Source organism: Myxine glutinosa, chromosome 7, assembly GCF_964187855.1.
Source record: "Myxine glutinosa chromosome 7, kmMyxGlut1.1, whole genome shotgun sequence".
NCBI lineage: Eukaryota > Metazoa > Chordata > Myxini > Myxiniformes > Myxinidae > Myxine > Myxine glutinosa.
In genome coordinates, this window is record NC_136267.1 from 124,062,324 (window position 1) to 124,085,136 (window position 22,813).

At 54.8% G+C, this 22,813-nt stretch overlaps 1 protein-coding gene across 1 annotated transcript in view; it reads left to right on the top strand.

Annotated features, from left to right (window-relative positions):
* Window positions 1-9,881: 9,881 nt before the first annotated feature.
* LOC137411550 (serine/threonine-protein kinase OSR1) overlaps window positions 9,882-22,813 on the top strand; it is an 89,283-nt gene continuing 76,351 nt past the window's right edge. Inside the window, exons 1-4 of the mRNA XM_068096872.2 lie at window positions 9,882-10,093; window positions 18,733-18,845; window positions 21,890-21,998; window positions 22,086-22,227. Of these exons, the coding sequence (XP_067952973.2) occupies window positions 9,982-10,093; window positions 18,733-18,845; window positions 21,890-21,998; window positions 22,086-22,227 (476 nt within the window). The 5' untranslated portion in view covers window positions 9,882-9,981. The remainder of the gene's footprint in view (window positions 10,094-18,732; window positions 18,846-21,889; window positions 21,999-22,085; window positions 22,228-22,813) is intronic.

A 22,813-nucleotide genomic window follows, 5' to 3' on the forward strand; every position in this document is an offset into this window, starting at 1 on the left:
AAAACTAGCAACGGTCTAGACTTAATTTCTAAAATCGTCAATTTTCGTCCAATTGACTTGAAGTTTGAAGAGGATTTTCATATCCGGTCACGGAATTCAACCACCAATTATTTTTAAGGTCAAATTTGTTTTTGGGACTTCATAAGTATCGTGCTATGCACGACGTCTTTCTTGTTTATTTGTTTTGCATATTCCTTCACAATCATGTGTTACTTGATGTTGCATTAAACAAATTAATAGTCCACTGTATATATACAGTACATGGCCAAAAGTATGTGGACACCCGAACATCACACCCATACATCGAACATTTCATTCCAAAATCATGGACATTAATATGGAGTTGGTCCCCTCCGTTGCTGCTAAAACAGCCTCCACTCTTCTGGGAAGGCTTTCCACTAGATGTTGGAACATTGCTGTGGGGATTTTCTTCCAATCAGCCACAAAGGCATTAGTGAGGTTGAGCACTGATGTTGGGCGATTAGGCCTGACTCGCAGGCGGCGTTCCAATTCATCCCAAAGGTGTTTTATGGTGTTGAGGTCAGGGCTCTGTGCAGGCAAGTCAAGTTCTTCTAGACTGATCTCGACGAACCATTTCTGTATGGACTTTGCTTTGTGCACTGGGGCATTGTCATGCTGAAACAGGAAAGGGCCTTCCCCAAACTGTTCCCACAAAGTTGGAAGCACACAATCATCTAGAATGTCATTGTATGCTGTAGCGTTAAGATTTCTCTTCACTGGAACTAAAGGGCCTAGCCCAAACCATGAAAAACAGCCCCAGACAATTATTCCTCCTCCACCAAACTTTACAGTTGGCACTATGGATTCGGGCAGGTAGCGTTCTCCTGGCATCCGCCAAAGCCAGATTCGTCTGTCGGACTGCTAGATGGTGAAGCGTGATTCATCACTCCAGAGAACACGTTTCCACTCCTCCAGAGTCCAATGGCAGCGATCTTTACACCACTCCAGCCAACGCTTGGCATTGCGCATGGTGATCTTAGGCTTGTGTGCGACTGCTCGGCCATGGAAACCCATTTCATGAAACTCCCGACGAACAGTTGTTGTGCTGACGATGCTTCCAGAGGCAGCTTGGAACTCGGTGGTGAGTGTTGCAACCGCGGACAGACGATTTTAACGTGCTTCAGCACTCGGCAGTTCCGTTCTGTGGGCTTGTTTGGCCTACCACGTTGCGGCTGAGCTGTTGTTGCTCCTAGACGTTTCCACTTAATAACAGCACTCACAGTTGACCGGGGCAGCTCTAGCAGGGCAGAAATTTGACGAACTGACTTGTAAAGGTGGCATCCTATATTACGCCACATTGAAAATCACTGAGCTCTTCAGTACTGAGCTCAGAAAATCACTGATTCTACTGCCAATGTTTGTCTATGGAGATTGCATGGCTGTGTGCCTGATTATATATACCTGTCAGCAATGGGTGTGGCTCTAATTAGAAGGGGTGTCTGCATACTTTTGGCCATGTAGTGTATATGTGTGTGTATGATAGGATGATGTATAAAGGCCTTAAGTTTGATTTGCAGAGTCGATGGTGAATTTCCAACCTGACAAAGCGTTCGATATTGGCCAGGGGTCATGTCTCCTATCATTAGTTGGACATTAAATAACCCATGTCTTTCATGAAGAGTAGGCCGGACAGTCCAGACCTCGTATGTCGGACTGTCCGGACTCTCAAGGCCAGAATGTCAATAGCATCACGACAGGCCAGTCCTGTGTTTGGTCTGGGCAGCACCATCAATAAGGAGGATGCAAAGACAACGGGAATACGTCTCCCCAACTGCCGTCAAGTCCTGCGCTGTCTCATGCATCGCACCGAGAAGGGTATGGTGGCAGAGCGAACCGACTGGCCTGTTACTCCCCCCAAATGGGGGTCTGCACAGCTCGTCCTGGCCCAGGTTGCCGTCTTTTACAAGAAAACCAACATACCCACTGTCTCTGACTACCAGGTGTGCATCTTGCTCATTCAGCTTCTGCACGCCAACTGCAAGATGAGGGAGATCCAGACCACACGTATGTCAGCCCCGGCCACGCTCGCCAAGCTGCAGGCCATGGACACAACAACTGGATGAGACCTTCTGGTCGTGGCCAGCCAATGTTGAGCAGCTGCTCACGAACCAGGAGGATCTCCTTTTCCTACAGTCGATGAAGAGTGACCCCGTATAGCATATTTTGACACCTACGACAAGGTCCTATCGCAGAAGGTGCACCACCCCTGCAAAAATGTTTCATAGAAACCATTTTTAAAATTATATTGACGTTCTAGTTCTACAGAACCTGTCTATTGAAATTATATAGTTCTTTAGGATGAATGTCTATAGAACTGTAGACCATCTAATGAATTCTATGGAACATGCATTCTCTGCAGAGTTCTAAATAATTAATTAGGCTCCATAAAGGTTCTATTGAGTTCTGTATAACTTCTACAGAACATTTTGAAGGGTGTCGCCAGGTCTGTGAGCAGGCAGAGGAAGAACAGCGCAAACGGAAGGTGCAGAAAATTGGGTGCTGCCCGTTCAATCATTTGGTTGGCAGATGACAGTGAGGTGGCAACCATCAGCAACGATGAAAGTGATGCGACTGCTACTCAGACGACCACTGCGACTCCCATTCAGCCATCATCGCAGCGAACACACCAACACCCCCGGCGTTCATCCTCCATGATATTCCACACCGTCCGAAGTTGGTGTCCCTGGCCACTCAACTCAAGCTGACACCGACACAACGGGCCAGCTTCACGAAGTCCATAATTGATGAAGCCCGGGGTAACTCCAGCTAATGTATCAACTTTCATGTTTGGACGAGAATAGTAAAAAAAAAATTAAAAATGTTCTTTTTTTGGTTCGTGAGTTACCCGATTACCCAATTTTAAAATAATTGAACCAAATTTTTCCATTTTTATACCACCACCTATTATAGTCAGATTCACTATGTTTTTTCGTTCAAAATTTTTGGAGATTAGCAAAACTAAACATTTTTGGAATATTCAGAGCATGAGGAATCCAAAAATTAATGTTTACATTTGCGTAGACACCTTTGCGAAAATGACACTCAGGACAGTGATGAAGATCTGTAAAAGCATATTCCTGAACGGTATAGACCTAGTAGATCCTGCGTATAGGACTTGTAGTTCAATCTAACAACTCGACAAAATCCGGAATATTTTACAAAAATGCTACCTCGGGCTAGTGTAACAAAAAAAGGTATGACTAGATCAATATGAGTATTTTTTTTTAAAACGACGTTCGATGCATCCTACTCTGCATGCATGTAGATGGATGTTGGTTCAAATTCATTTTGTAATCACCACCGAAGGTAGAAGGGTCTGTAGAACGTTATTAGCCCCCGTTGGACTTGGTCTGAAACAGCGGCTTATGGATTGGGTCTCGTCCGTCCGTCCGTCCACAACCACCTCTTGGAGACGTATGGACCAATTTTCTTGCCACAAAGACAATACATGGCGGTGTACATATGCACATCATTTTGCTTCGCAATGTGATCGAAGATGGCCGACTGGCAGCCATTTTAGTTGTAACTTGAACGGCACTCGATCGAGCGTTTACCTCCGCCAGGCTGAACAGTTTGTTTTGTATCCCACTGATAGACCGGATTTGGATTCAGACCTGAACCAAAATATAATTGGCTTGTTCTTGTCACTTAACCAACTCGTCCACCAAGTTTAGTCAAAACTCGTCCATAACTTTTTTTAATATCATGTTATATATCGGTTTTAGCCCAATCACTGAATGGTGAAGAATCACTGAAAACTAGCCGGATCCGGATCTGGATCTTCACCAAAATCGAATCGATTCTTCGTTGTCAGACACACAACCTCCCCACCAAGTTTCGTCCAAATCCGTCCATAACTTTTTGAGATATTCTGTTCACAAACAGACAGACAGGGGAGAAAACAACCTCCATTCTCCTTCAGTGGTGGAGGTAATAAACCCGATGTTGAACACATCCTCAACCATTTCTAGGACATGCATTTAGTAATATTGTTCACACTTGGCACACAGATAATGAATCATGGCTTCCATATGCACATCATTTTCTTCCGAGATCAGATCTAAGATGGCTGACTAGTGGCCATTTTGTTACTTAAACGTGTCCCTGTAGCGGCTGCCGCTGAGTTTTCACAATCGCCTTGCACCTATCAAGGACGCGGAGCGATCACCATGCCGGGCTCGTCCAGGACGCCCAGGCCCGCGCTCAACTTGCCAGGCCGCAGCCAGGACGCTGGGCCACGCCCCCTGGCGCCGGGCCTGGGCAAACCCCCTGGCGGAATAGATATATATTGCTGACTGATAAACGGTTTTTCAGAGTGCCTGAGTGTTTGATTTCATTAAAGCAACTCAGATGAATTCTAGCTTTTTGTCGCGTCCATTCTTCCGATCGACGTGGGAGCCCCGGCTCCTTCATTGGTGACCTATCGACATGGACACGGCAGTCGCCCTTAAACTGCCTACCTTCTGGGAGGCTCACGCGGCGGTTTGGTTCGCACAGGCGGAGTCCCTGTTCGCCCTGCGAGGCATCACGGCCGACGACACCCGCTTCCACCATGTGGTAGCTGCGCTCGGGTCGGTTACCGCGGCCCGCGCCCTGAGCCTCCTCGAAAGCCCGCCAGCCGCTGACAAATACGGCGCGATTAAGAAGCTGCTCCTCGATGCTTTCGCCCTCCCATCGGCGGAACGCGCACGGCGCCTGCTCGATCTGCCTGAGCTCGGCGACACGCGCCCTTCCGAGCGCATGGACTACATGCTTTCACTGCTCGGCGAGCACTCTCCGGCATTCCTGTTCCGGGAGCTGTTCTTCCGTCAGCTGCCTAACCCGGTACGCCTCGCCCTGGCAAGCACGACGATCACAGATCCCCGGGCCCTTGCCAGAGAAGCCGACAAGATCTCCGCCGCAGGACAGCGCATCGTAGCGGCGACATGGGACCCACCGCCGTCCGACGCAACACCCAGGGCGCCCGAGCACCCGGCACGGTCGACGGCCGAACTGCCGACGCCATTGGCGGCCGCTCTACCGAGCCGACCACCTCCGGCACGACGACCGAGGCCTCCACCTGACCAAGCGTGGTGTTACTATCATGCCAGGTTCGGACAGAAGGCCCGGACATGCCGACCCCCGTGCACCTTCGGCAGGCCGGGAAACGGCCGGGCCGGCGTTCATTACCAGCCATGAGCGCCGGCCACACGGGCAACTTACTGTTCATCACGGATAAAGCGTCCGGACGGCGCTTCCTGTGCGACACCGGCGCCCAACTGAGCGTCATACCCGCCTCTGACCAGGACAGGCAATCCGCGGTTTGCGGCCCCTCCTTAGTTGCGGCCAACGGATCGACTATCCGCACCTTCGGCCCGCGCAACGTCACCCTCTGCTTCGGCGGCCAACGCTTTGCTTGGACGTTTGTAACCGCCAACGTGCCCGTGGCTCTGCTAGGCGCCGACTTCCTCTGCGCACACGGACTGCTGGTGGACGTCCAACGGCGTCGTTTAATCAACGCTGAAACCTTCAGCTCCCTGGTATGCACATTGAGCAGCTCCACGCCGACCGAGCTGGCATGCGCCGTCCCAGCGGCGAACGAGTTTGCTCGCCTGCTCACGGAGTTCCCGGCCCTCACGCGGCCGACGTTTTCGGCCGTCGCAGTACGGCATGGGATCGAGCACCACATACCAACCACGGGCCCGCCGGTCTACGCCAGGGCCCGCCGCCTCGACCCAGCCAAGCTCGCCGTAGCGAAGGCCGAATTCGACGCGTTGGAGCACCTCGGCATCGTGCGGCGCTCCGATAGCGCGTGGGCCTCGCCACTGCACATCGTGCCAAAGCCGGGGGGTGGATGGCGCCCGTGTGGTGACTACCGCCGTCTCAATGACGCTACCACCCCCGACAGGTACCCGATCCCGCATATCCAAGACTTCTCCGCCCGTCTGGCGGGACGGGTCATTTTTTCGAAAATTGACCTCATACGGGGATATCACCAGGTACCTGTCAGGGCGGCCGACGTCCCTAAAACGGCAGTCATCACGCCGTTCGGCTTATTCGAATTCTTGCGGATGCCGTTTGGTCTCAAGAACGCGGCTCAGGCGTTCCAGCGCTTGATGGACGGCGTGCTGCGTGACCTGCCGTTCCTTTTCGTTTACCTGGACGACATCCTCGTCGCCAGCACGTCCCGGGCCGAGCACCTCCTCCACCTCCGGACACTGTTCGAGCGCCTCAGCGAGCACGGCCTCATCGTCAACCCGGCCAAATGCCACTTCGGCACGACGGCCGTTGATTTTTTGGGCCATCACATCACCAAGAACGGGGCCGTGCCGCTGCCAACCAAGGTCGAGGCCATCACCACGTTCCCGCGTCCCCGCACCATAAAGGCCCTGCAGGAATTCCTGGGAATGGTGAATTTTTATCACCGCTTCGTGCCCCGCGCTGCTCAGCTGATGCGGCCCCTCTACGAAGCCCTCCGGGGCATGCCGGCCAAGCATGACATCGCCTGGTCCGCAGCAATGGATGCGGCCTTCCAAGGCTCAAAGCGGGCCCTCGCCGACGCAACACTGCTCGCTCACCCGGTGCTCAACGCTCCCATCGCCCTCACCACGGATGCCTCCGACTACGCGGTGGGCGCCGTACATGAGCAATGGGTGAACGGGGTTTGGCAGCCACTCGCTTTTTTCAGCCGGCAGCTCCGGCCGAACGAGCTCAAATACAGCACGTTTGACCGGGAGCTCCTCGGTCTACACCTGGCCGTCCGCCATTTCCGCCACCTCCTGGAGGGCCGACCTTTCACGGCGTTCGTCGACCACAAGCCGTTGGTTTACGCCATGGCCAAGGTCACGGAGCCATGGTCGGCCCGCCAACAGCGCCACCTCTCCGCCGTGTCGGAGTTTACCACGGACATCCGGCACGTCGCCGGCAAAAACAACGCCGTGGCCGACTGTCTTTCCCGGGCCAGCGCGAACGCGGTCCACCTGGGCGTGGATTTTGCGCTTATGGCGGCGGACCAAACCACCGACACCACGGTGCAAGCCCTCCGGGCGGCGGACACGGGCCTCCGCCTGGCCGACATCCCCTGCGCGGACACTGTCCTGCTCTGCGACGTCTCACAAGGCCAGCCTCGCCCCATCGTGCCCGTCGCCTGGCAACGCCGCATCTTCGCCTCCCTCCACGGCCTTTCCCACCCGGGCCGGAAAGCTTCCCAGAAGCTGGTGTCGGCGCGTTTCGTCTGGCACGGCCTTCGTCGGGACGTCCGCGATTGGACCAGCGCCTGCACGGCCTGCCAACGGGCCAAGGTCCACCGACACACCCAGGCCCCGCTGGCACCTTTCACCGTGCCCGAACGACGTTTCGACCACGTCAACGTGGATCTGGTGGGCCCCCTCCCCCCGTCACGGGGGTTCACACACCTGCTCACCATGGTGGACAGGACCACCAGGTGGCCGGAGGCCGTTCCCCTCGTCTCCACCACCACCGCCGACGTGGCGCAGGCTTTCATCGCCACCTGGGTCGCCCGCTTCGGCGCACCGGCGGACATCTCGTCAGACCGCGGTCCACAGTTCACCTCCGAGCTGTGGGGCGCGGTCGCCCGCAACCTGGGGATCAAGCTCCACCGTACTACGGCCTACCACCCCCAAGCAAACGGGTTGTGCGAGCGATTCCACCGCTCCATGAAGGCCGCGCTCATGGCCGGCCTTCAAGACGTCGGGTGGGCCGACCGGCTGCCGTGGGTCCTTTTGGGCCTTCGCACGGCCCCCAAGGAGGACCTCCAGGCATCCACCGCCGAGCTTGTCTATGGCCAGGTGCTACGCGTCCCGGGCGAATTTGTGCCCGACGCTACCAGTCCCTGGTCCGCAGCTCACCAGCGCTCGGACCTCCAGGAGGCCGCCCGACTGTTTGCCCCCGTGCCAACATCCCACCACGGTGACCCCCAGTCCTACGTCCCCCCAGCACTCCGCACAGCGGAGTATGTTTTTGTGCGTCACGACGCACATCGGTGGCCACTCCAGCCGCCGTACGACGGGCCCTTCCGGGTGCTGCGACGGGACGACAAGTCGTTCGTCATCGACATCGGCGGCAGGTCGGACCGGATTGCTGTGGACCGCCTCAAGCCGGCGCACGTGGACGTCGACCACCCACCACGGGTGGCCCTTCCGCCGCGGCGAGGCCGTCCCCCGTCCACGGTGCCCCCCACTCGACTGCCCACCACCTCACCGGACCCCCTCCCACGACCCGCCAGGGGTCGCTTCGGCCGGGTCATCAGGACCCCCCTCAAATTGACCCTGCCGGTGCAAGTCGATTCTGGGGGGACGTGTGTAGCGGCTGCCGCTGAGTTTTCACAATCGCCTTGCACCTATCAAGGACGCGGAGCGATCACCATGCCGGGCTCGTCCAGGACGCCCAGGCCCGCGCTCAACTTGCCAGGACGCTGGGCCACGCCCCCTGGCGCCGGGCCTGGGCAAACCCCCTGGCGGAATAGATATATATTGCTGACTGATAAACGGTTTTTCAGAGTGCCTGAGTGTTTGATTTCATTAAAGCAACTCAGATGAATTCTAGCTTTTTGTCGCGTCCATTCTTCCGATCGACGTGGGAGCCCCGGCTCCTTCATCCCAAACCATTTCATGTACATGCCTGGTCCGATTTTGTCCAAACTTGGCACAAGCACAGTACATGATGGTGTACACGTGCACCTCACTTTATTTTGTGGTCTTATCAAAGATTGTAGACTGGTGGCCATTGTAGTTGTAAAGAAAACCGATATTGAACATGTGCTCACCCATTTCTCGGACATGCATTTACCAATCTTATTCAAACTTGGCACAGATAATGAATCATGGCTTACATATGCACATCATTTATTTTCAAGATCAGATCCAAGATGGCCGACTGGCGGCCATTTTGTTACTTAAACGTGTCCCCAACCATTTGTCGGACATGTATGGACCGATTTTGTTCAAACTTGGCACAAAGACAACACATGAGAGTATGGTATACATATGCAGAAGATTTTATTTTGTAATCCGACTAAAGATGGCCGACTAGCAGCCTTCAACTCGGTACAGCAAAATTACTAAAACCACGGGGGCTATAACGTTTTATGTCATTTTCTTCTTGTTTTAGTTCATCCCTGTGTGCCTGTGCGCACGATATCTCGAAAAGTTATGGACGGATTCAGACGAAACTTGGTGCACAGGTGACAGGTTGGGTGTGTGACGAGGAAGAATTAAGATTTTGGTGAAGATCCGAATCAGAGATTTTAAAAAGGGATTCTTGTTGAGTTCTTCCTTCACTGTTGCGATAGAGAGATGGGGCCAAAACGATATAAAGAATGATATTTCAAAAACGTTATGGACGGATCATGACGAAACTTGGTGCACGACTTGGTTGGGAGACGAGAACAAGCCGATTCGATTTGGTTCAGGTCTGAATCCAGATCCCGCCTTTCAATGGGATACAAAACGTAAATTGTTCAGCCTGGTGGAGGTGTGCGCTCTACCGAGTGACGTTCGAGTTTTGCAATCGTTCTTGGGTGTCAGTACTGTACTTACAGCACCAGCAGAGAGGTTGTTCCAATCGGGTATGGAATGTCGAACAAAGACAAGGTTGTCCATGTTGCCCTTCGGTTGGTCACATTATGAGCTGAACGCCTGAAGTGTTGAAGGGTCATTGTATTGTATGACGTTTTCGGGTTTGTGTTGTCTGCTAAAGAAGGCAATTACATACAAAACTTTAATTTATATCCTTTATCGTTGATTATCTTTAGAGTATTTTTACTAAATTAATTTGATGTGACGTGGAATCCATAAATATAAAGCGCGACGTCGCAAAACCTGCTGTACATATTGACATTGTGCGTCTTCACGTCATATTAGAATTAGAGAAAGTGGGATGTCCGTTATGAAGACGCGTCATTGCAGCCTTGCAGCTCTTTGAATACGTAACGACGTCATCTCGCTGGAAACGTTGATACGTATGAGACGTCTGCCGGAAGCACGGGCGCGGCTCGGCGGCATGGCGGAGGAGTGTGCAGTCCCTGCAGTGTGGTCCAACGTGCGTGAAGAGTACGAACTGCAGGAAGTGATCGGTACGCGGTCTCTTTCTCTTCCCGAACGTGTGATCTACATTCTTGTTTGTTTACGAATTACCGACTATGTCTCATCGCGTGTTCCTCAAATGTGGGGTCTCCACACGGGAGGGTCTCATGCACGGGCTGACTACGCACTGCGCTATGCTATTACAATAAGCACTCACTCGATTAACGTTATATTGAAGCGCGGTGCTTCGCGCGCTTACTTGTACAACAAGAAGGAAGCGGACAACGCGGTAAGTTTAAGAGTCTTTATTATACGAGCTCAACTGGAGCACTGGAGCGCTCCGGACTGCGCGCCCGGTGTATATCCCGCGGCCACGCCTACCCCTCGGGCGTGGCCGCCGCCCACTTGGTGCGTGGAATGATGCCCTCACGCCAGTGAGCTTTCGTGTCCGCCACACGCGCCCCCCCAGAATTCCCGCGCACCTGCAGGGCCAGTTTGCGGGGCAAACGGATGACCCGGCCGAAGCGCCCTCTGGCGTCCGGGGTGCAGGGATGCCAGCTGGGATGCCTGCAGGGATGCCAGCTGGGATGCCTGCAGGGATGCCAGCTGGGATGCCAGCTGGGATGCCTCCGGCTGCACCCGGGATGGGTGCAGGACCGGGGGGCGGCGGGCCTGGGCGGTGCCAGGGGTCTGCCCGCAGGGGGGCGGCCCCGACGCGGGGGCCGAGCCACCGGCGGTGGGTGGTCCACGTCGAGGTGGGCCGGTTTGAGGCGATCCACCGAGACGCGGTCGGGAGTACCGCCGATGTCCAAGGTGAAATGTTTCACCCCGGTCTCCAGCACGCGGAAAGGCCCGTCGTACGGGGTCCGCAGTGGTGTCCGGTGCGCGTCGTGCCGGACGAAGACGTACTCCGTGGTGCGAAGCTCCGGGGCGACGTGCGTAGGCGGGTGCCCGTGGTGCGCCGTCGGCACCGGGGCGAACCTCCGGGCTGTCTCCTGCAGCGCGGAGCACTCCTGCGCCGTGGACCATGGTGCCGTGGGGTCTGGGAGGAACTCGCCCGGCACCCGCAGCGGTTGTCCGAAGACCAACTCCGCCGCGGATGTGCGCAGATCGGCCTTGGGCGCCGTCCGGAGGCCCAGCAGGACCCAGGGAAGCCTGTCGACCCAGCCGCGGTCGCGGAGGGTGGCCCGGAGCGCGGCCTTCAACGAGCGGTAGAACCGCTCGCACAGGCCGTTGGCCTGGGGGTGGTAGGCCGTTGTGCGGTGTCGTTTCACCCCGAGCCCTTGCGCCACCGCGTCCCAGAGCTCCGAGGTGAACTGGGGGCCGCGGTCGGACGAGATGTCCGAGGGGGCACCGAACCGGGCAACCCAAGTGGCGATAAAGGCTTGCGCCACCTCAGCCGCGGACGTGGCCGCCAATGGGATGGCCTCCGGCCACCGGGTGGTGCGGTCCACCATTGTCAGCACATAGGTGAAACCCCGCGAGGGGGGCAGAGGCCCCACCAGGTCCACGTGTACGTGGTCGAACCTTCGTTCCGGCACCGTGAACGGGGCCAATGGGGCCTGGGTGTGCCGGTGCACCTTCGCGCGCTGGCATGCGAGGCACGTCCTGGTCCAGCCGCGGACGGCCTTCCGGAGGCCATGCCAGACAAACTTGTCGGCGACCAACCTCTGGGAGGCCTTCGTGCCCGGGTGGGACAGGCCGTGGATGGCGTCAAAAACCTGGCGCTGCCAGCCTGCGGGCACGATGGGGCGAGGCCGCCCGAGGGAGACGTCGCACAAGAGGGCCGCGCCGTCGAACGGCACCTCGGTGACGCGGAGGCCCGTGACGGCGGTCCGCAAGGGCTGGACGCCGGGGTCGGCGGCCTGGTCCGCCACCATCCGGGCATAGTCGATGCCAAGGTGGACTGCGTGGGCGACGGACCGGGAAAGGCAATCCGCCACCGGGTTGTCCTTCCCCGCGACGTGCCGGATGTAAGTTGTATATTCGGACACGGCCGAGAGGTCACGCTGCTGCCGGGCCGACCACGGCTCGGCGACCTTGCCCATCGTGAAGACCAGTGGCTTGTGGTCGACGAAGGCCGTGAACGCACGGCCCTCGAGCAGATGGCGGAAGTGCCTGACCGCCAGGTGAAGCCCGAGCAACTCGCGGTCGAAGGTACTACAGCGGCGTTCGGGCGGGCGAAGCTGCCGGCTGAAGAACGCCAGCGGTTGCCAAGCACCACGCACCCATTGCTCGTGCACCGCGCCCACCGCATAGTCCGAGGCGTCGGTGGTGAGGGCGATCGGTGCATCGGGCGCCGGGTGCGCTAGCATGGTGGCGTTAGCCAAGGCGAGCTTCGCGCCTGCGAATGCCGCGTCCATCTGCTCGGTCCAGGTAACGTCACCTTTGCCCGGCTTCCCTCGGAGGGCCTCGAGCAAGGGGCGCAGGGAGCTGGGCGATGCGGGGCAGGAACCGATGGTAAAAGTTTACCATGCCCAGGAACTCCTGGAGCCCCTTGATAGTGCGGGGGCGCGGAAACCCCTTCACCGCCTCCACCTTGGCCGGTAGGGGGAAGGCCCCGTGCCTGGTGACACGGTGCCCCAAAAGGTCGATGTCGGCGACGCCGAACCGGCACTTGGCGGGGTTCACGATGAGGCCATGCTGGCCCAGACGTTCGAAGAGCGTGCGGAGATGGTGAAGGTGCTCTTCGCGGGACGCGCTGGCGATGAGGATGTCGTCCAGGTACACGTACACGAAATCCAAGTCGCGCAAGACGCTGTCCATTAGTCGCTGGAACGCCTGAGCCGCATTCTTCAAACCGAAGGGCATCCGAAGAAATTCAAAAAGTCCGTATGGCGTGATGACAGCCGTCTTCGGGATGTCCTCCGGCCTGACGGGGACCTGATGGTAGCCGCGTATGAGGTCCACCTTCGAAAAGAAGGACATGCCCACCAACCGGGCGGAGAAGTCCTGGATGTGGGGGATGGGGTAGCGGTCGGGGGTGGTGGCGTCGTTGAGGCGCCGGTAGTCCCCGCACGGTCGCCATCCCCCGCCGGGCTTGGGCACGATGTGGAGCGGCGACGCCCAAGCACTCTCGGAGCGCCGCACGATGCCGAGCCGCTCCAGCGTAGCGAACTCCGCTTTAGCTACCGCGAGCTTCGTCGGCTCGAGGCGGCGTGCCCGTGCGTAAACCGGTGGCCCGGCGGTGGGGATGTGGTGTTACACCCCGTGCTTGATGGCCCCCGCCGAGAAGGTGGGCCGCGTAAGGGCCGGGAAGCTGGCGAGGAGGCGGGTGAAGTCGTCCGCTGCCGGAAGCGTACAAACTAACCTCGCCGGGAACGAACCGCTCAGCAAGCCGCTTGGCGAGCCACTCAGAGAGCCACTCATCGAGCTGCTCAGCGTGCAAGCAAGCGAGCTGAACGTTTCAGCCTGGACGAGACGTTTGTTCTTCACATCTACCAACAACCCGTGTGCACAGAGGAAGTCCGCACCGAGCAGTGCCATGGGGACACTGGCGGTTACGAACGTCCATGCGAAGCGTTGCCTTCCGAACCGCAGGGAGAGGCAGCGCTTCCCGAATGTGCGTATGGGTGTGCCGTTCGCGGCAAGCAACGCGAGGCCCCGGCCCGCGGTGTGCTTGTCGGACGTAGAGGCAGGGATAACGCTCACCTGTGCCCCCGTATCGCATAGGAAACGGCGCCCGGACAAGGTATCCGTTATAAAAAGAAGGCTGCCGGAATGGCCGACGCTCAGGGCCGCTACCGAGCGCCGGCTTTGTTGTTTCCTGACTTGCCGAAGGAGCACGGCGGGCAACAATTCCTCGCCTTGTGGCCAAACCTGGCGTGGAAATGGCACCAGGTTTGCGGCGAAGGCGGAGGCCGCGGTTTTCGCGGTGGTGGTGTGCGTGGCGTGGCGGCGGCCACGCGGCGTGCGTCAGCCTCGGGATCCCCGAGGTGTGGTGCATCAGCATCAGGGTCAGCCTCGGGATGCGCGACAGCCGCACCAAAACTCGCCTGCGCGTCCAAAGCCGCGAAGAACCTGTCGACCTCGGCAGCGAGCGCTCGGGGTTCCGTCGTCACAGAACCGGCCAACGCGAGGTGGACTCGTGCCGGCAGCTGGCGTCGAAATAACGCCCGGAAAAGAGCGTTCGGGGTTTCGTCGCCCATCAATGACAGCATATGGTCCATGCGGACCGACGGTCGCGTGTCACCGAGCTCGGGGAGGTCCAGGAGGCGGTCGGCCCGTGCGTCCACCGTGAGGCCGAACGTGGCGAGGAGGAGATGCTTGATCGCCTCGTACCTGCCGTCGGCCGGTGGGTTCCTCAGGACCGACACGACGCGAGCGGCCGTGCCGGGCCCAAGGGAGGCGACCACGTGGCAGTACCTGGTCTCGTCTACCGTGATGCCTCGAAGTCGGAACTGGGCTTCTGCCTGCAGGAACCAGACTTCGGCTTGCGTCTCCCAGAACTCGGGGAGTTTCATTTGGACCGCGTTGTTTGCCATGGCGATGGCGTATTCGGGTGGTCAGCGCCGGCTGACCAGAACGTCGGAGGGTCACCAATGAAGCGCGGTGCTACGCGCGCTTACTTGTACAACAGGAAGGAAGCGGACAACGCGGTAAGTTTAACAGTCTTTATTATACGAGCTCAACTGTTGCACTGGAGCGCTCCGGGCTGCGCGCCCGGTGTATATCCCGTGACCACGCCTACCCCTTGGGCGTGGCCGCCACCCACTTGGTGCGTGGAATGATGCCCTCACGCCAGTGAGTTTTCGTATCCGCCACAATATAGTACGAGTATTCATTGTTATAAATTCTAATTGTTTATACCAACAACAAGCACTGGCTTGTTACACGAACACCGATCCCTCACTTGTATCATTTCATTAACGCTACACACGAATCTTTGCACAATGAAACATTGGATTGAGCACTAACACTGAAAGCTAACCTCTGAACATGAACCACTGAAAGCCAACCTCTGAACGCCAACCACTGAACGCCAACCACTGAACGCCAACCACTGAACGCCAACCACTGAACGCCAACCACTGAACGCCAACCACTGAACGCCAACCACTGAACGCCAACCACTGAACGCCAACCACTGAACGCCAACCACTGAACGCCAACCACTGAACGCCAACCACTGAACGCCAACCACTGAACGCCAACCACTGAACGCCAACCACTGAACGCCAACCACTGAACGCCAACCACTGAACGCCAACCACTGAACGCCAACCACTGAACGCCAACCACTGAACGCCAACCACTGAACGCCAACCACTGAACGCCAACCACTGAACGCCAACCACTGAACGCCAACCACTGAACGCCAACCACTGAACGCCAACCGCCAACCGCCAACCGCTAACCACGGAACGCTAACCTCTGAACGCTAACCTCTGAACGCTAACCTCTGAACGCTAACCTCTGAACACAGTCGCCGACGCTGAACACAGTCGCGCTAACACTATGGCGCTGTCACGCCGTCACACTAACTAACGCTGTCACGCTAACTAACGCTGTCACGCTAACTAACGCTGCCACGCTAACTAACGCTGCCACGCTAACTAACGCTGCCACGCTAACTAACGCTGCCACGCTAACTAACGCTGCCACGCTAACTAACGCTGCCACGCTAACTAACGCTGCCACGCTAACTAACGCTGCCACGCTAACTAACGCTGCCACGCTAACTAACGCTGCCACGCTAACTAACGCTAACTAACGCTGCCACGCAAACTAACGCTGCCACGCAAACTAACGCTGCCACGCAAACTAACGCTGCCACGCAAACTAACGCTGCCACGCTAACTAACGCTGCCACGCTAACTAACGCTGTCACGCTAACTAACGCTGTCACGCTAACTAACGCTGTCACGCTAACTAACGCTGTCACGCTAACTAACGCTGTCACGCTAACTAACGCTGTCACGCTAACTAACGCTGTCACGCTAACTAACGCTGTCACGCTAACTAACGCTGTCACGCTAACTAACGCTGTCACGCTAACTAACGCTGTCACGCTAACTAACGCTGTCACGCTAACTAACGCTGTCACGCTAACTAACGCTGTCACGCTAACTAACACTGTCACACTAACTACACTGTTACTAGTAACGCTGCACACTGCTCCCGCAGCGGAGGCAGCCATAAACCCCACGCAAGGGCAGCAAAAAAACCCCAGGGTCCCCCACTGTTTAGGCTATAAACCCCAGGGTCCCACTGTTTTAGGCTATAAACCCCAGGGTCCCACTGTTTAGACTATAAAACCCCAGGGTCCCACTGTTTAGGCTATAAACCCCAGGGTCCCACTGTTTAGGCTATAAACCCCAGGGTCCCACTGTTTAGGCTATAAACCCCAGGGTCCCACTGTTTAGGCTAGAAACCCCAGGGTCCCACTGTTTAGGCTAGAAACCCCAGGGTCCCACTGTTTAGGCTATAAACCCCAGGGTCCCACTGTTTAGGCTATAAACCCCAGGGTCCCACTGTTTAGGCTATAAACCCCAGGGTCCCACTGTTTAGGCTATAAACCCCAGGGTCCCACTGTTTAGGCTAGAAACCCCAGGGTCCCACTGTTTAGGCTATAAACCCCAGGGTCCCACTGTTTAGGCTATAAACCCCAGGGTCCCACTGTTTCGGCAATAAATCCCAGGGTCCCAGTGTGGCGGCTATAAACCCCAGGCTGCCGTGGCAGGGGCGACAATAAACCCCATCCTCCCACGGCGGGGCGGCTTTAAACCCCAGCACCCTGCGGCAGGGCGGCTATAAACCCCAGGCTCCCGCGGCGGGGCGGCTATTAACCCCAGCATCCTGCGGCGGGGCGGCTATAAATCCCAGCATCCCACGGCGGGGCGGCTGCAAACCCCAGCATCCCGCGGCGGGGCGGCTATAACCCCCAGCATCCCGCGGCGGGGCGGCTATAACCCCCAGCATCCCGCGGCGGGGCGGCTATAACCCCCAGCATCCCGCGGCGGGGCGGCTATAACCCCCAGCATCCCGCGGCGGGGCGGCTATAAACCCCAGCATCCTGCGGCGGGGCGGCTATAAACCCCCAGCATCCTGCGGCGGGGCGGCTATAAACCCCAGCATCCGGTGACGGGTCGGCTGTAAATCCCAGGCTCCCGTGGCGGAGCGGCTATAAACCCCAGGCTCCCGCGGCGGGGCGGCTATAAACCCCAGGCTCCCGCGTCGGGGCGGCTATAAACCCCAGGCTCCCGTGGCGGGCGGCTATAAATCCCAGGCTCTCGCAGCAGGGCGGAAATAAACCCCAGCATCCTGCGGCGGGGCGGCTATGAACCCCAGGCTCTCATGGCGGGGTGGAAATAAACCCCAGCATCCCGCGGCGCGGCGGCTGTAAACCCCAGGCTCTCGTGGCGGGGCGGAAATAAACCCCAGCATCCTGTGGCGGGGCGGCTATAAACCCCAGGCTCTCGTGGCGGGGCGGAAATAAACCCCAGCATCCCTCGGCGCGGCGGCTATAAACCCCAGGCTCTCACGGCGGGGCGGCAATAAACCCCAGCATCCCACGGCGGGGCGGCTATAAACCCCAGCATCCTGCGGTGGGGTGGCTATAAATCCCAGCATTCCGTGGCGGGCGGCTATAAATCCCAGCATCCCGTGGCGGGGCGGCTATAAATCCCAGCATCCCGCGGTGGGGCGGAAATAAACCCCAGCATCCCGTGGCGGGGCAGCAATAAACCCCAGGCTCCCGCGACGGGGTGGCTATAAATCACAGCATCCCTCGGCGGGGCGGCTATAAATCCCAGCATCCTGCGGCAGGGCGGCAATAAACCCCAGCATCCCATGGCGGGCGGAAATAAATCCCAGCATCCCGTGGCGGGGCGGCTATAAAACCCAGCATCATGTGGCGCGGCGGCAATAAACCCCAGCATCCCGTGGCGGGGCGGCAATAAACCCCAGCATCCCGTGGCGGGGCGGCAATAAACCCCAGCATCCCATGGCGGGGCGGGAATAAACCTCAGCATCCCGTGGCGGGGCGGGAATAAACCCCAGCATCCCTTGGCGGGGTGGCTATAAATCCCAGGCTCCCGCGGCGGGGTGGCTATAAGCCCCAGGCTCCCGTGGCGGGGTGGCTATAAGCCCCAGGCTCCCGCGGCAGGGTGGCTATAAGCCCCAGGCTCCCACGGCGGGGTGGCTATAAACCCCAGACTCCCGCGGTGGGGTGCCTATAAACCCAGGCTCCCATGGCGGGGTGGCTATAAACCCCAGGCTCCCGCGGCGACGCTGGCTAACTCCAGGCTTTCCCGGACCAACCCCAGGCACAAGCGGCAGTACTTATTGTTGTAATCGTCACTAACAGTAACTAACTGCAATTTACAAACTCCCAATACTGACTGATTAAACAATAGAGTTAGTCATCAAATCTGTATTACTGCACAAATCGTACTTTAACATATTAATCCCATGATCATCAGACCTTCGCCTCACTCACCCCAGGCCATCCAGCAGAATAAACAAAAGCCACGTGGCGCTCGTTGACCTGGTGAATTATGCCAGAGAAAGATTGGAAATGCACAGAGGACAGGGGAACTCTGTGAGGTTTTGATAAGCCAACAGGGGGACTTGGGCTTCAAATTTGAACTTCCTTTCCATGAAGCATGGATGCTTGTTCAGTGACACTGCTGCCTTGTTTTGGATCTACCCTACCTTCCACCCCCCCCCCCCCCCCATGCTTTTCCAGGCAGCGGTGCAACAGCAGTGGTGCAAGCCGCGCTCTTCAAGCCACGGAATGAACGTGTCGCTATCAAGCGAATAAACCTTGAGAAATGCCAGACCAGCATGGATGAGCTGCTGGTGTGTACAGCTTGGTTCTGTGTCAAGGCTCAGATTGTTGCTGAGTTCTGTCTATCACTCTCTTTCTATCATCTATATACCTGTCATCTCTATATTTCTCTCTTTCATGTCTCCTTTTCCACATGCACACCCTTTTCCATGTGCATACCCTTTTCCATGTGCACACCCTTTTCCATGTGCATACCCTTTTCCATGTGCACACCCTTTTCCATGTGCACACCCTTTTCCATGCACATACCCTTTTTCCACCTCTCCCTCCATCCCCTTTCCACACACTCCCCCCTTTCCCTTTCTAGACACCCCATCCCTCTTTTCACCACCCTCACTCCCCCCTTTCCCTCACCCCTTTTTCCCCTTCCCCACCCCCCCCCCCCCCCACAATGAAACATTAATTTTGTTTGTGGGGTGGCAGTGGGTGCAGTTGTGCTTTGTCAATTCGAGAACAAAAGCCATTTTTGAAATTCTGTTGTTACCGACAGGCCACCAAAGGTGGACGGAGGTTTTGTTTTCACCCCTGTCTATCTGTTTGTCTACCTGTTGGTTTGTCTGTGAACAGGATATCTAAAAAAAGGTGTGGATGGATTTGGACAAACACTAGCGGTCAGGTTGGGTGTTTTACCTGGAATAATTGGTTCCGTTTTGGTGAAGATCCGAGTCCGGATGGAATTGTTTTTTTTCAATATATATTTTAATTTCTTAACTGATTCTTCACAGTAGTGAAAAAAAAAAAAAACACCTTTAGAGGCCATTTTCCCCCGCAAGCGGGGGTTGGCCTTTTTCGGGGACCGTGGTTGTTGTTTTTTTTTTTTGGGTCCCCTTTTTTGAAGCAATGTTTTACGGCCGGATGCCCTTCCTGCCGCCAACCCTTTTTGTCGCCTTTTACAACAATAGTTAGGTTCACTATGTTAACAAATATAATTTCTTTCAAAAATTTGGGATTAGCAAACCTGTACATTTTTGGAATCTTCAGAGAATGGAGAATCTGAAAATCAATGTTGGCATTTGCACAGACACCTGCATGGCCGCCATTTTGGATTTTGAAAATGGCCGCCATAAAATACATATTTTGCGCGATCTCGGCTTCTAGTCAACCTAGAGACTGAATTAAATATGCTAATCCTATGTTTTCTGGGTCAAGGAATCCAATAACGGCCTCAAAATAGTGCTCAGGATTATAGAAAAGCAACAAACAAAGGTAATTTAAAACCATTGTCTTTATATTTGTGATATAACTGTATTACATAATACATGATATTGCAAGTCCTTTGAAGTTATAGGTTGCTATAGGAAGTTATAGGTAGTATCAGATTGAACTATAAGTCCTATACACAGGATCTACGAGGTCTATACCGTTCAGGAATATGCTTTTACAGATCTTCATCACTGTCCTGAGTGTCATTTTCGCAAAGGTGTCTACGCAAATGTAAACATTAATTTTTGGATTCCTCATGCTCTGAATATTCCAAAAATGTATAGTTTTGCTAATCTACCAAAATTTTGAACGAAAAACCATCGTGAACCTGACTACAAACAGGGAATTACCAGTGAACTGGTACTCAATTAGCCGACCTCGGAAGGATGACAGGCTGAGTCAACCCCCCTGGCGTTAATTCAGCGATCGACCGGGATTCGAACCCAGGATCCTAGGATCCCAAGCTGGCACCCTAACCGCTAGCCCAACACCAGGCTTCCTTCACACTAGTGAGATGGGGCCAAAACCATATACAGCATGATATCTCAAAAAGGTTGTGGACGAATTATGACAAAACTTGGGGATGAGTTGGGTAGATGACAAGAACAAGCCAATTCGATTTTGATTAAGGTCTGGATCCAGATCCGGCATATCTGTGGGATAGAAAACGTAAACTGTTAAACCTGGCAGAGGTAGGTATGCGCTCTACTGACTACCGCTCTAGTTTAATATGTGGCACCCTCACCACATTTACATTTGTTACCTAGTGTAACATTGGTTGAAGGGTGTGCTAAGGAAGGATTGCATTTAACAACTTCTTCACTATGAAGGATGAGTAGACATACGTACAATCCTAGTTGCTCCTATATGCTCTTGTCATGAGTGGTAACTTCATTACGACCCAATTTCCTTGTGGATATGTAGCTTGACTCCTCTCTCATTAGCTCCACGCCTAAGGTGGGTGGAGTTTATGTTTTCACCCCTGTCTGTCTGCCTGTGTCTGTCTGTATGTGTCTGTCTATTTGTGAACAGGATATCTCAAAATGTTGTGGACACATTCGGACGAAATTTGGTGGAGAAGTTGGGATGTGACAAGGACGAAATTATTAGATTTTGGTGAGGATCCGGAGAAGGGTCCGGATCCGAAAAAAATTTTTTTTTTTTTTTTAAAGTGATTCTGCGCCATTGACCGATGAGGCCAAAACCGATATAGCACGATATATCAAAAAATTATGTATGGATTTGGGCAAAGCTTGGTAGTCGGGTTGATTGTGTCGCAAGGATGAATTGCTTCAATTTTGGTGAAGATCCGAACTTGGATCCGGATCAGAGAGTTTCTTTAATTTTTTAAGTGATTCTTCACCATTGAGAGATTTGGCAAAAAACGATACAAAGCAAGATATCTCAAAAAGTTGTGGACGGATGATTTTGATTAAATGTGATTCTGTATTGTGATTTTCTGGTCTACTCAAGGATACAATACGTAAACTGTCCACCTGTCGGAGGTGTATGGTCTCCATTGAGTGCCGTTCTACTTTCTTCTTTTTTAACACGAAATATATTAGATACACAAGGGAGTCTGATGCTAAGAGCAGGCTAACCTTCAATAACTCATCACGAGATTGCCTTTACCTTTGAGGATGTCCTTTTAGATTACTTTGGACTAATTTCGGAAGATGTCTTCACTTGTAATACAAGGCTGTGATTGATTTGGAATGACGACCAGAAATTGGTTTTTAAGAATTAATTGCTGTCGTTTGTGCACCGTGGTAACTATTTTGGTACGAAAAAGCTTTGTTAACTTTTGAGGGTGCTGGGTGGAAAACTGTGTCTTTGTCTGTGTGTGTCTCAGAAAGAGATTCAGGCTATGAGCCAGTGTAATCACCCAAACGTAGTGAATTATTTCACATCGTTTGTTGTGAAGGAGGAACTCTGGCTTGTCATGAAGATTTTGAGCGGAGGTGAGCATTTGGCTACGTTTTGTACACACGTATGCACATCTACCTGCATAGTTTGTGGTGAGACATTACCTGTACGTGCCTTTTCAGGCTCCGTGCTGGACATCATTAAGCAGATCGTGCAGAAAGGAGAACATAAAACGGGTGTGTTTGACGAAGCCACCATAGCCACCATCTTGAAGGAGGTCCTGGAAGGTTTGGATTATCTGCACCGTAATGGCCAGGTGCACAGGTCAGTCATACCACACATCCTTGTTTGTCTGACCCATTCCTTACCTTGTCCACTGTGAATTATTTTTTAAATGTTTGTATGTTGAAAATCATAGTTGTTCAGGATTCACTGAGATTGTTTATGGGAAGGAGGGTGTAGGATGTGGATTAAGGTTTTCTGTATTCTTGGTATTGGGATGAATAATAATTCATATTATTTAAAATTTTCCCGTTTGTTCACATTGATTGGTGGACATAAAAGATCCCACAATGACCCTCGTGAAGAGTAGGCGAGCTATCGCCGACACCCTGAACAAATTCCAAATTCCTGCCCTAACTTCAGTCCAACCTCAGGCCTGGCCTGCCAGTTTGTGAAAGACTTGTGCCAAGCCTCCCCCAGCCAACCCCACAAGAATGTGGAAATAATTGCGCCCGTTAAAGAGTAAGAATATTTAAATCTTGCATAGCACGTGTAACATTCTAATAAAATGTTGTCAAGTCCGTGGCCACCAACCTCAGTCGGATAGCTTAATTGCCGAGGCAAACGGCCGAAATCTTGGCGGTACGTTTAATGGCACGTGTGGGACTGAATGAGCCAGGTGCTTACC